We start from the raw sequence: 10,969 nt of genomic DNA, 5'->3' as shown, positions 1-10,969 counted from the left end.
GCCCCCGCATTCCTGCGCAACCCTAAAAAGAGGACCCCCCTTACACCTAGGGCAAGGCAAGCAGGGATGGATGGATCGCGCGAGCTGCCCATTGACATCGCCTACGCCAAGCTAGCTGGTGCGTACGCTCTGAGCCCTCTGCTTGACCCACTAGCTGGCTGCGCGCGCAGATTGGCTCGTTGATCGCCGCTGGATGCATGGCGAGTGGAGGAAGAAACTCGCGCAGATCCGTGCCAGAATCGCCCCGGCGTTTGCCCGCCTGCCCAAGCAGGGCGACCCATGGCTGCTGAGCTTGAGCCCCGAGTGTGAGTATATCCATCGCACTCACCCCCGCCCTTTGACAAGCTCTCTCCTCGGTGGCATGGCAGCTGTGGGATACCTGGAAGCACGCAGGATCCGGGACATCGCCCTCAGCACAAGCGCCGCCCAACCAGACAAGGGTGTCTTTGCCCGGCTAGCCACGTCCGGTCCAGGGGTATGGGAATGCACTCTAGCTACACTTCTCACCTTCCACACAGAGGGAATGGGACGCCATTGTGCATGCTTACGAGAAAGACAATCTCTATCTGGGCGAGGCCGCGCAACTCATGCTCCACAACGTGAATTACGACATGTAAGCCTCACTAGCTTTGATCCACCACTGACTTGCGTCGCAGCCCCTTTGTAAAGAAGCAGATCGCCAGGCTGCAACAGCAGCTGGCAGACCTGGAGCGTAAAGAGGCCGAGTTCAAGCGCAATGCCCTTGCATCGGCTTCCAAGTACCAACACGCCTGCCGGGAGCTTGGCATCGCAGTAACTTGTGTTCCCGCCGCCCTCGCTTGTGGCTGACATTCGATGTGCCAGGGAGTGAACGTGAGGAGCGAGCTCTTGGCCAGCGTCAGCTCTTTGCCTGGGATTCTCTCCACTCTCAAGGACATCCTTTGTCGTCGCAGAGTTGATGACGCCGTGCACCTCTATGAGGTCTACGCCTCGTATGCTCACACGTACGCTCAGGTGAAAAGCGCTTGCAGCGCTTGCTTTTCTCATTTCGCCGCCGCCCTTGCAGGTTCAAGGCTCGGTCCTTCTGGCAGCTTTGAAGGATGTTCGGGACACTCCGTTGGATGTCGGGACCGACTTTCCTCCCCATGATAACACTGACCCTGCAGCAGGAGTGCCTGGCGCACAAGGCATCCAGTGTGACCAGCTACCTGAGGCTGCTACTCAGCTGGAAACTGACGAGATACAATGGGATATAGATCTGGCTGACACAAGGCTAGTGGAGTCCAAGTGTGACGACGACGAGGAGAGCGCGGGAATCGTGTGGGATATTGACGTGGAACAGGGTGCTGAAGGTCACGAGGATCCATTGGGATTCGAAAAGGCTGGTTCGGCAGTCCAAGGCTATGGCTCTTCTCTTGCTCCGTTTTGTCGCCTGGTGGACTCCCAGTATCGAAACAATCTTCTGAGTGATCTCCTTGAGGTGAGCCCCTTTGGCTTGGTTCTCGTGTATTAACGTGCAAAAGCTTTGCTTTGTTTTGCAGGTGAGAGCATTTCTTGTTCAGAGAGTGGAGGAGCTGGACAACAGTGCGACAGCAGCACTGCAGAGCCAGATACAGGCAGTTGCCTCGGCGTCTTTACCGCAATACAGCTCCCAGGTCTTGAAAGAAATGGGGGGCGACATCTCCGTAGCGCTGGACTTGGTGACGAGCAGCAGGACGAGAGACTTGGTGCTCATGTTAACGTCGGAGAGGTACGTGTAGCGCGTATTTTGTGGGCGACGGCTTGCTTGGATTTGCTTTGCAGGTTTGTGGACAGGCTAGAGGCGTCGCTCAAGGAGAAGAAACAGAGCGAGGCCAAGTGTCTCAACAGCTTGAGGGATGTAGAGCACAAGAAGGTGGAGCTGCGGAACGCTTTGTCGTCGTCATGGCCCAAGCAGGTAGGTGCCTCTCCGGCGGCTCACACACGAGAATCTGATCGTGCTTGTGCGTGTGCATGGGTTGGCATCAGGAAGAGCTCGTCTCCAAGACGCGAGAGCTCAAGCGCAGCGTGGAGGAGGCCCTGTCCCGCCTCTACAGCGGCAGGCTCGTCAATATAATCGGGGAGATAAACGTTGTTGTGTAGAAACAAAGGGTTCGACTCGCAAAAGATAAAAGTAGGGGATTAGGGTTTGAGAGTGTAGGGGAAGGGCTAGGGTTTTGGAGCGGGACGATGCCGCCGAAGGATGGGTCGGGAGCGCGACAAGAAGCAGTGGCAGGCCAAGGGAGCGTATGCGGCGGCGGGAGCTTACTCATCACTGCTAGCCAAGCAGCAAGAGTGGCAGAGCAGTAGCGTGTGTGCGATGAAGGATCCCCTGTCGCGAACCAAGGTTGTGGTCCGCCGCCTGCCTCCCACACTCTCGGAAGACGCCTTGGTGTCCCGGATCCAAACCAGGTTTGCCAGGCCTTACCTGTGGATGCTGTTCCGGCCTGGGAAATCGACGTGAGTCCCAATTCCGCGTTTGCTTTCTCCCTTGAGCTGGTTTAGAGGTTCCTCCTTTCTTTTGCAGCCACAGAAACCAAATCCACTCTCGCGCCTATATCGAGTTCGAGAGGCCAGAGGACGTGCTTGCTTTCCATGAGGATTTCCATGGACATGTCTTTGTGAACGAGAAAGGTGGGGGCGCCTCCTTTTCACGGTCTTACCAAATGGTCAAGCTTGCAGGCTCGCAGTATAAAGCCATGGTGGAGTACGCACCCTACCAACGCGTGCCGGATTTGCGAGTGAAGAAGGACGGTCGCGAAGGAAGCATCCTGAGAGGTACCTCACCTTTCGATTGACAAGGCATTTGTGTTGCGACACTGCTGGACAGACCCGGATTACTTGGAGTTTGTGGACACGTTGGGTAAAGCAGCCGAGCTTCTGCCGAGTGCCGATGTCCAGCTGGAAAGGCCAGGTTTCTTCATATGATTCTCATGCGAACACTATACCGTGCCTTTTGTTCCCAGGCTCGTCCAGAGAAGGTGTTATAGTTACTCCCTTGATGGAGTATGTCCGCCAGAAACGAGCAGCCAAGTCTGCCCAGGTAGAGATTGCATTGATCTGCTTTAGCGGACACTCTTACACTTCATGCACAGAGAGCAGCAAAAGCAGGATTTCGCTCTGGTTCTATCATGGGGCCTCCACCTTCGGGCTTCGTCATCCAGAAGCGTGGTGATAAGGGAAAGGCTGTGGTAATGATTGCTGCTTGTGCAATTACGTCTGTGACTTACGGGTGTGCTTTCAGCCGCCAGCAGATGCCAAAGATTCTCCCACGTATGTGCGCCGGGAACACAAGAAACGGGAGTTCAAGGAAAAGAAGCAGAACCGCGAAGCAGGGGACGAGAATGGTCATTTTAAAGAGGCAGATGAAACACCAGCAGGTTGAAGCGGAGTTACTGAGATCTTTGTTAACATTCTTCACGTGCAGGCGAGGGTGATCCCAAGCCGGTGGACTCAGATGCGCTAAGACACACCCGTAGGCCGATCAAGGACAAGACTGTAAGCTGCCTTTGTCTTCCTGCAGTGGGTTTTGAGAGCAAGCCTTGCAGGATTCCGGATACAATTCACGTGGGCGCCCCCCGGTATCTCCTGGGCAGTCGCCTTCAACGTACAAGCATTCGGGCTACAGTTCCGGGCGGGCGTCCAAGTTGCAGGCTGCGAGGCAATCCGTGGCGGAAGCAGATTCTAGCGCAACAACGGATGGTCGGAGGCTGAGAAATAAGGATCGGCCTGACCGTCCTGTTTGGACCCCTCGTCGACGCCTGGATTCCATGGATTCTGGTGAGACGTTGAGATCTTCATCTTGCTTGTTTATCACGCTCCGCACACGTGCAGAGGTTGATCCTGGAGATGTAAAGTGCGACACCAGGCCCCGGCTGGGAAGCGACCTTGACAACGAGACGGACGGGAGAAATGGTGCTGTTGAAAACGGTAGACAAGCCTTAGCCGGTGGTTTGATTTGTTTAACTCGCTGGCTTTGCTTCATCAGGTGCATTTCGTCGGAAGGGTCCTAGAGACTCTGAGCATGTGGCTGCCAAGAGGGGAGGTGCAGCGTCAACACCCTTCGGCTGCACAGAGGTAGGGTTCTATGTCGGTGCCAAAGGCTCATTCTTGTTCTTGGTGCTACGTGCAGAAGCAGGTGTGGGTTGCGGTTCAGAAAACAGGTAAGCCACGCCTGCCTGCTTGCCGTGTGGGCACCTGATTGAGTGCACTGCAGGATGAGTGTACTATCTAACTCACAAACGGGCGGACAACCAGCATGCATGCGGTGCTGCTGTGATGAGCCGGGTGCGAGGCCGGCTAGCTTGGATCCATCGGTAAAGTGGGCTTTGAAGCGAGACGACGCGACGCGCCGGCAGCCGGGCCTTCAATTTTTCGGAGACGGAGGCAAGGAGGAAGAGGTACATACGTACATGTGAAATGTATAGAGGACGCAACACAGCCTTTTCCTTGTACCTATGTGAAGGAGCCGGAGACAGTGGATTTTATATAAGTTATATATGTGGGTTTTCTTTGAGAAAGAGAGAGGAGAGATCAGCTAGATCTGGCCAATCTTGATGCGCGATGTTACCAGCGACTCCTCGGAAGCGAGCTGGTGAAGTGCATCGACGAGATGCATGGCGAGCGAGGCGGGGCCGCTGGCTTTCTCCATTCCCAGCTCGCCGGCGAGGCCAAAGATTGCGAGAGCGAAGGCAGCAGCCTCGAGGGCCCGGGGGGGCGGGTGGACGGAGACGAAGGCCGCAATGAGGCCAGTCATGGCACTCCCGGATGCTGTGATCTTGTGCATCATGGGCACGCCGTTGCTCACGCCCAGCACGCGCTTGCCGTCGGTCACCAGGTCCATGGCTCCCGACACGCAGACGATGGATTGAGAGATGCGCGCCAGCTCCTTGGCAGCCTCGAGGCCATCGCTGGTGGGGTTGGAGCCATCCTAGGGGGGAAGACTTGGCAAGTTACGAGATGCTGCTAGCTATTGCTCTACCTTGTTGGGCGACGCCGAGGCCCCGGCCAGGGCCATGATCTCCATCTGGTTGCCCCGGATGACGGTGGGCCGCAGGTTGATGAGCTCCAGGCACTTGGCGGTGCGAAACTTGGTGGCACCAGCGCCCACTGGATCCAGTACCCATATCTTTTGGAGCTCCTCAGCCTGCGCAGCCGCCACCTTCATGGAGAAGAGCCACTCGGGCGACAGCGTTCCCACGTTGATGCACACGGCATTGGCCCGGCTGGCCGTGAACTCGCGGATCTCTTCCACGGCATGCACCATGGCCGGGCTTGCTCCAGTCGCCATGACAGCGCTAGCCATGAGCTCCATGGACGCCGAGAAATCGGTGATGCACTGCACCACGGGAGCGGCATCGCGCACCCGCATCAGCGCCTTCCACGCCTCACTGCCCCACGACGCCCGGCTCAAGTCCCGGAAGCTGGCCATTGCCTTAGGGTTTCCTTGTGATGGAGGTCGAGGATGCGGCCACTCCGCGCAGGTCGTCCACCAGGATCCGGAAGCTTGGCGCCAGGCTCGAGGAGGCTCTGCTCGACCCAAACGCCAGGCAACAGGTAGTCAGTCTCCCCTTGGCGTTCATCCCATGTGTGTATAGGCCATCCAAGCTCGCCTGGACGCGCTCGAGAATGACAACGTTGCAATGGACGCTGTCGCGGCTGCTGCCTCCGAGGCTCAGCACGACGATGACTTCATGGGCGACGACGATGCAGGTGGGGCTCTCTCTCTCTCTCCCTTGTCACGCTCTCAATGTTGCGCACTCCAGTGTTCGTCCACAAGCGACCACCCAAAGGAAGCAAGCGCAAGACGAGGCAATCCTTGGCGTTGGAGAGGAGTGCCAGCAAGGGGCCCAAGTCGTTCCTCGACCTCCTTGAAGAGGTATGTGGTGGGTGTCTCTCACACCTCAATCTCTCATGGCATGCTCTCTCTCGCTAGGCCAACCTGGGGGAATCGTTGCCGCCTCATGTCCCGTCGTACGTGAGGGCCGGCGTTGGGCCGCCAAGCCGGGCGTCGAGGCGTCACTTTTGCGCGGTGTGTGGCTACAGTGCAAACTACACATGCCCACGCTGCGCTGCTCGCTTCTGCTCCTGCCACTGCCAAACCGTCCACAATGACACCAGGTGCCAAAAGTTCGTTACCTGACTCGCTCTAGCGCCGCTGCCCCCGCCGTCACCTCAAACCAACAGCTGCATGGAGCATATAATCAGCCTCTGCGTGTGTTATATGGAACTACCTCGTTGGTCTTGTTGCACCGCGCCCGCACCGTTGCAATCAACTCTGGGGTACTCAGTTCTCTCTGCCCACAAAGTGCCAACATAACCAATATCTGTAAGAGAGAACGAACTTACACGACGGTGATGCTCATGATCAAGCCGGCGAGGACCGCCCTCAAAGCTCTTCTTTTCTGTGCCACGGAGCCGCTCCTGCAACATGAAGAGTGACAAGTGACGCCACCACTCAACTGACTTTACATTCGAACAGAGCACGTCCTCGAGAAGACCGATGCGTCTCTCCGCGCCACTGAGCTGGGCCTGATAAGATTGCAACATAAATACTGCCAGCGGAGCGGATTAGCACGACTTGCCTCCATCTTCTTTCTTGCTTTCTTAAGAGCACGCTCAAAGCTACCAAACCGTGGCTCAATAGTTGCATTCAGCTCATGCTGAAATTCCAGCCACCCGCTCAATGCTGTGCTTACTTTGGCAACTAAAAGCCACTTACAATCCTGGTCTTGATTTCGTCATGAAGCAAAGCGGTGATGGCATCTAGCATTTTGCATGGGTTCTTTGGTTCTTGTGGCAATGTTGCATTTGGGACAAGGATGTCAACCCTTCTTGGAAGACTGGAATTGAAAAAAGCCGCTGCCGCTCCATATGCCTGCTTAGATTTACACAACAAAGGTTGGAGAGCTACTGTGGAACAAACCTTTGTATTTTTCTCAGGCATGTCACCACCTTCCTTGAGCCCCCACGGCACAGTGCGGTAGCAAGTTAAATCAAAACGGCATTTCTTGACGGCATTTCTTGCTATAGCTACCTAGACACAGAAAGCGCGGAGGGGGGAGAAGATGCACAACCGCAGACAGTGTTGTTTTATCTTCTTGAGTAGCAAAACGGGATAGGAACCCTAGAGACACTCCTAGGGCAGCGGCGGGTGGGGCGGGGCGCGGCGCGGCACCATGATCGGGCTCCGGGGAGGCCCGCAAGCGACCAGCTCCGTCTACGTCTGTAACCTGCCTGCCGGGACCGATGAGGCGCTGCTGGCAGAGCACTTTGGACAGATTGGGGTCATCAAGGTAGGCACAGTGCATTGCGGACGGGCTTTTCTCCTCTTTAAGTTGAGCGGTAGCGGTGCGTGCAGAAGGACAAGCGGCACGGACGGCCCAAGATCTGGATATACCGTGACAAGGCCAGCAATGAACCCAAGGGGGATGCCACTGTCACTTACGAAGATCCACATGCTGCCTCGGCCGCCGTAGAATGGTTTGACAACAAGGAGTTCCACGGCAACTTGATTCGAGTTTCCATTGCCGAGTCCAAGGCGAGAGACGCAGCCACTGAGCAGCAACTCCTGGTGCTTGCGGAGCCCACTCTTCCACTCCCACTGCCGCCTGCCGCCCCAGAGGTGGGTGACGGGCTTGGTGGCGCTGGCGAGCTCGCGTCCGATGCGGCGGCTGATGGTGGCAGAGGACGTGGACGTGGTGGTGACGCCGCTGCGAGCGCCAAATGCTGGCAACAGGAAGGGGATTGGCCATGTCCAAATCCAAGGTCTGTTGAACTTGGTGAGCAGCTCAATCAGCTCTCTCTCTGTCTCTGTCTCTGTGCATGGGAAGTATAGGTGGCTGTGCATCCATCTCTGCGCGCTTGCTGCCTTGCTACTTTCTTATCCTTTGGCCGTGCCTTGGTCTGCCAGTTGTGGGAACATAAACTTTGCGTTTCGAGGCTCCTGCAACCGCTGTGGCGCATCACGGCCATCGAGTGGGAGTGGAGGGGGTGGAGGTGGGCGTGGCAGAGGACGTGGTGCCGACTCCGCCGGCCGTGGTGGACGCGGCAGTATTTTCGGCCCAAATGACTGGAGTTGCCCAATGTCAGCTCTCTGCTTTGCTCGTCTCCTCATTCTCACGGTTTGTCCTTGTTTGGTATCTTAGGTGTGGAAATACCAACTGGGCCAAACGGACCAAGTGCAACATTTGTAACACGACCAAGCCAGGCCACACGGAAGGTGGTGTCCGGTAAGTAAAATTTTGTCAACCTTGTGCCTCACTCCCCCTATCATCTGCGGCAGGGAAGGGCGCGCGGGTGGCTACAAAGAGTTCGATGAAGCCGAAATTGAAGAGACGAAACGCCGGCGAAAAGAGTTGGAGGAGGTACGCACGCTTCGTCTCATTTGCTATACACGTCACCTTGCGCACAGGATGACGGTGAAATGTACGACGAGTTTGGCAACCTCAAGAAAAAGTTTCGCCTCAAGTCTAAACAAGGTGAAGCTCCAGGTCAGTCGTTAGGTACCGTTGGCTGGGACAAAGAAGATCTAGGGTACGTAGAGATTCGAAGGGACAAACGCAACAAAGAAGATCACAATGGCGCTCGCAGCAGTGACGAGGGTCAACGTAGAAGTTACCGAGAAAGGTATGACAGTGATAGGTACAAAGAGAGGGATTACCGTGAGCGCAATAGAGGCAAAGATCAGGTGAGAGAGAGACGTGGAAAATAGATATTATTAATTTTACAATGAGGTTCTTATCGTTTAACTTTACCGTACAGATATACTTAATTTGTTCACTTGCAACTGCAAGCATCAATTGGATGTCTCCAAATGCCTCTAGCTAGTTCTTCCCTTGTCCTCTCATCAAAAGCCTTCTTTGAAGTTTTGGATGCTTTCAAAATATTTCTAGAAGCGCACACTCTCTGGGGGATGCAAATTTCCTCTTTACGGGATGACCTCCTACTCAGTGTCAACCTTATAAATCACAGACCATGCCCTTTGCTGTGGTCAGAGACATGAGCTACTTCGGGTAACCACCTACAAGTACCTTGGTCCTAACCATGGCCGGACATGGGGTACTACGGCTCCCCGGTGGGATGTTCGCCAGCAGTGAATCTCTCCTTTACGGGTGTTCCGTGCCAACAAGCCATGAGCCAATTATATGATGTCATGCGTGTATACTTCTAGCTTGGAATGCAGGTGCTGTTGTTTATGGTAGGGGATGTTTTCCATGGCAGATGCAGAATGTGAGAGAGAGCAGTGCTGCTCAGGTTGGAATTAGGCGTAGGCAGATGAGAGCGCTCGTGGAGGAGTTTACCAGGCTGGATCTGAGGAACTTTGTGGGAAATGATTCGCACTCACAAATTTGCGGCATTGCATGGATCGTAACAATGATCAGCGAGCAGCTAAGCAGGCGGTAATACAAATGCTGGTTCGAGATAGTGTGCTTTCATCTATGATTGGGGTGAGAAACAAGAGGCTTCTTCAGCACCAAGAAATTCTCACAGGAAGAAGAAATGGATCGATCACCATCGCAAGCAGCAATGTGATGCATTGGACGATGGTACAATTCAAGCCCTTACCGAGAAAACGCTACAATCCAAGCCCTTGCGAAATGTTGGGAGAAACATATGCGAGTTTCTCTACCAACCAAAGATGTTCTTAGGCTTTGAGAGGGGCAACGTTACCTTGAGAAGAGTCAGGTTTGTTTGTTTTCTTTTCTTCATTTCTCTTATTTCTATCAACAAGAGGAGCTGTACCAGGACATTTGTTGTGACCATCCACATATCACGAAATCTTTGGTTGGTAGAGAAACTTGCATATGTTTCTCGGCAAGGGCATTGTAGCATTTTCTCCCAAATGGTATTGGAGTTTTAAACCAGCTTGTTGGATTTCAACACTGGTTGCTGTATCTATGACGTTCGAATGGAGTTCTTACATAGAGATCTGCAAGCTTTGCCAGCTTATGGATCTTCAGGTGTACCTGTGGCTTATGCTTGCTGACAGGAGGCACTGCTTCAATTGGCCGGGTCAGTGATATTCTAAGCCAAATCCTTTTCCCAAAGCTGCCAGACTCAGAGCAGCATTGTTGTGAGTGTAGCATTGGTACTCAGGTACACATCCTCGGCTGTGTGTGCAGCTGCATTGGAGGATTTGGTTGGGTCGCTGACGCCAGGAAAGTTTGCCGACTTTGTGGTGTTGTCCGAGTCTCCTTTTGGACAGGGCATAGGCATTTTTCCTTGAGTGGTTACGTTCGTTGGTGGATGCTATGGGTTAGTAGTTTGGTGTTAGATTAATTTTGAGTTTGGTCGAATAGAAAGTGGCATGAGCTTATCCGTGTTGTAAACAAAGTTGTTAGTGTTCAGTGTTGTAAATTTCTATTGATAAGGTATGGCATTTATGTTACATTTTATTGAATTGAGTTGGCACTTGATACTCATGTAAACTTTTGAAGTAACAATATAGGCTTGTTCATGGTATTGCTCGATTGATGATTAAGTCATTGTGACTTTTATATCATCTTTATATGATCACGAGCAATATATTTATGAAGTTTCTTGTGTGAGGCACAAATCCTTATGCCCTAAAATGGAGTTGAAAAGGTGCTATATGGTAGTGGTTGAAGTGGAAGTCTAACAAGCATAACATGTTTTGACTAAAAGTTCTAATTTGGAAGGTCAAGAGTAGGAGTGGAACTCCAAAAAAAGTGCTTGAGGAATGAACACAGAACAATCTATGAATGAATCTCTAAAAAGGGATATAAAAAGGATTGACACATGGCAAATGTCATAACATATAAAAGTGTCAAAAATAAGTCTTAGAGAGTGTGTCAGATAGATAAGGAATATTCTAATCCTCAAAATATTCCCCATCTCTCTTGTATAAAACCCTTGCGGGAGGGGGGGTTGGGGGCATTTGTGAAGAGCATTAGAGCATTTCTTGTGTTTGAGCAAGTGTTAAGGGAGGTGCCCCTTTTTCCCCCAACAA

The 10,969-nt window shown here is 53.4% G+C and overlaps 5 protein-coding genes across 6 annotated transcripts; 4 read left to right on the top strand and 1 right to left on the bottom strand.

The window, feature by feature from the left end:
* The first annotated feature begins 23 nt into the window (after positions 1-23).
* Positions 24-2,139, top strand: LOC9651023 (CDK5RAP3-like protein). Its single transcript, XM_002972367.2, has 10 exons — positions 24-118; positions 171-305; positions 369-475; positions 519-613; positions 657-792; positions 844-993; positions 1,046-1,459; positions 1,521-1,729; positions 1,783-1,915; positions 1,987-2,139. The coding sequence occupies exons 1-10, from the start codon at positions 67-69 to the stop codon at positions 2,098-2,100; spliced, it is 1,545 nt and encodes a 514-aa protein (XP_002972413.1). The 5' UTR covers positions 24-66; the 3' UTR covers positions 2,101-2,139.
* Positions 2,084-4,506, top strand: LOC9650402 (regulator of nonsense transcripts UPF3). Its single transcript, XM_024677523.1, has 13 exons — positions 2,084-2,457; positions 2,525-2,631; positions 2,680-2,775; positions 2,828-2,911; positions 2,964-3,040; positions 3,093-3,188; positions 3,242-3,377; positions 3,425-3,495; positions 3,546-3,777; positions 3,832-3,927; positions 3,986-4,074; positions 4,130-4,160; positions 4,214-4,506. Exons 1-13 carry the CDS (start codon positions 2,201-2,203, stop codon positions 4,216-4,218), a joined length of 1,377 nt encoding a protein of 458 aa, XP_024533291.1. The 5' UTR covers positions 2,084-2,200; the 3' UTR covers positions 4,219-4,506.
* Positions 4,471-5,449, bottom strand: LOC9651022 (hydroxyethylthiazole kinase). The gene is made up of 2 exons (XM_002972164.2): positions 4,979-5,449; positions 4,471-4,927 (listed from the first exon to the last, which is right to left on the bottom strand). Exons 1-2 carry the CDS (start codon positions 5,426-5,428, stop codon positions 4,535-4,537), a joined length of 843 nt encoding a protein of 280 aa, XP_002972210.1. The 5' UTR covers positions 5,429-5,449; the 3' UTR covers positions 4,471-4,534.
* Positions 5,433-6,694, top strand: LOC9651021 (SWR1 complex subunit 6). The gene is made up of 4 exons (XM_002972365.2): positions 5,433-5,553; positions 5,595-5,709; positions 5,763-5,875; positions 5,933-6,694. The coding sequence occupies exons 1-4, from the start codon at positions 5,449-5,451 to the stop codon at positions 6,137-6,139; spliced, it is 540 nt and encodes a 179-aa protein (XP_002972411.1). The 5' UTR covers positions 5,433-5,448; the 3' UTR covers positions 6,140-6,694.
* A 373-nt stretch (positions 6,695-7,067) lies between these two features.
* LOC9651020 (transcription initiation factor TFIID subunit 15) lies at positions 7,068-8,747 on the top strand. Of its 2 annotated transcripts, none has more exons than XM_024677527.1 (6): positions 7,068-7,292; positions 7,358-7,764; positions 7,910-8,083; positions 8,145-8,228; positions 8,282-8,363; positions 8,411-8,747. In XM_024677527.1, the coding sequence occupies exons 1-6, from the start codon at positions 7,176-7,178 to the stop codon at positions 8,708-8,710; spliced, it is 1,164 nt and encodes a 387-aa protein (XP_024533295.1). In that variant the 5' UTR covers positions 7,068-7,175; the 3' UTR covers positions 8,711-8,747. The 2 variants fall into 2 exon arrangements, with proteins under 2 accessions (XP_024533295.1, XP_024533294.1); XM_024677526.1 differs by having other exon boundaries at positions 7,346-7,764.
* Positions 8,748-10,969: the final 2,222 nt, after the last annotated feature.

This window comes from Selaginella moellendorffii, unplaced genomic scaffold (genome assembly GCF_000143415.4).
Source record: "Selaginella moellendorffii unplaced genomic scaffold, v1.0 SELMOscaffold_19, whole genome shotgun sequence".
NCBI classification, from domain to species: Eukaryota; Viridiplantae; Streptophyta; class Lycopodiopsida; order Selaginellales; family Selaginellaceae; genus Selaginella; species Selaginella moellendorffii.
Note: the sequence above shows the minus strand (reverse complement) of the source record. Positions and strands in the feature narration are given on the sequence as shown.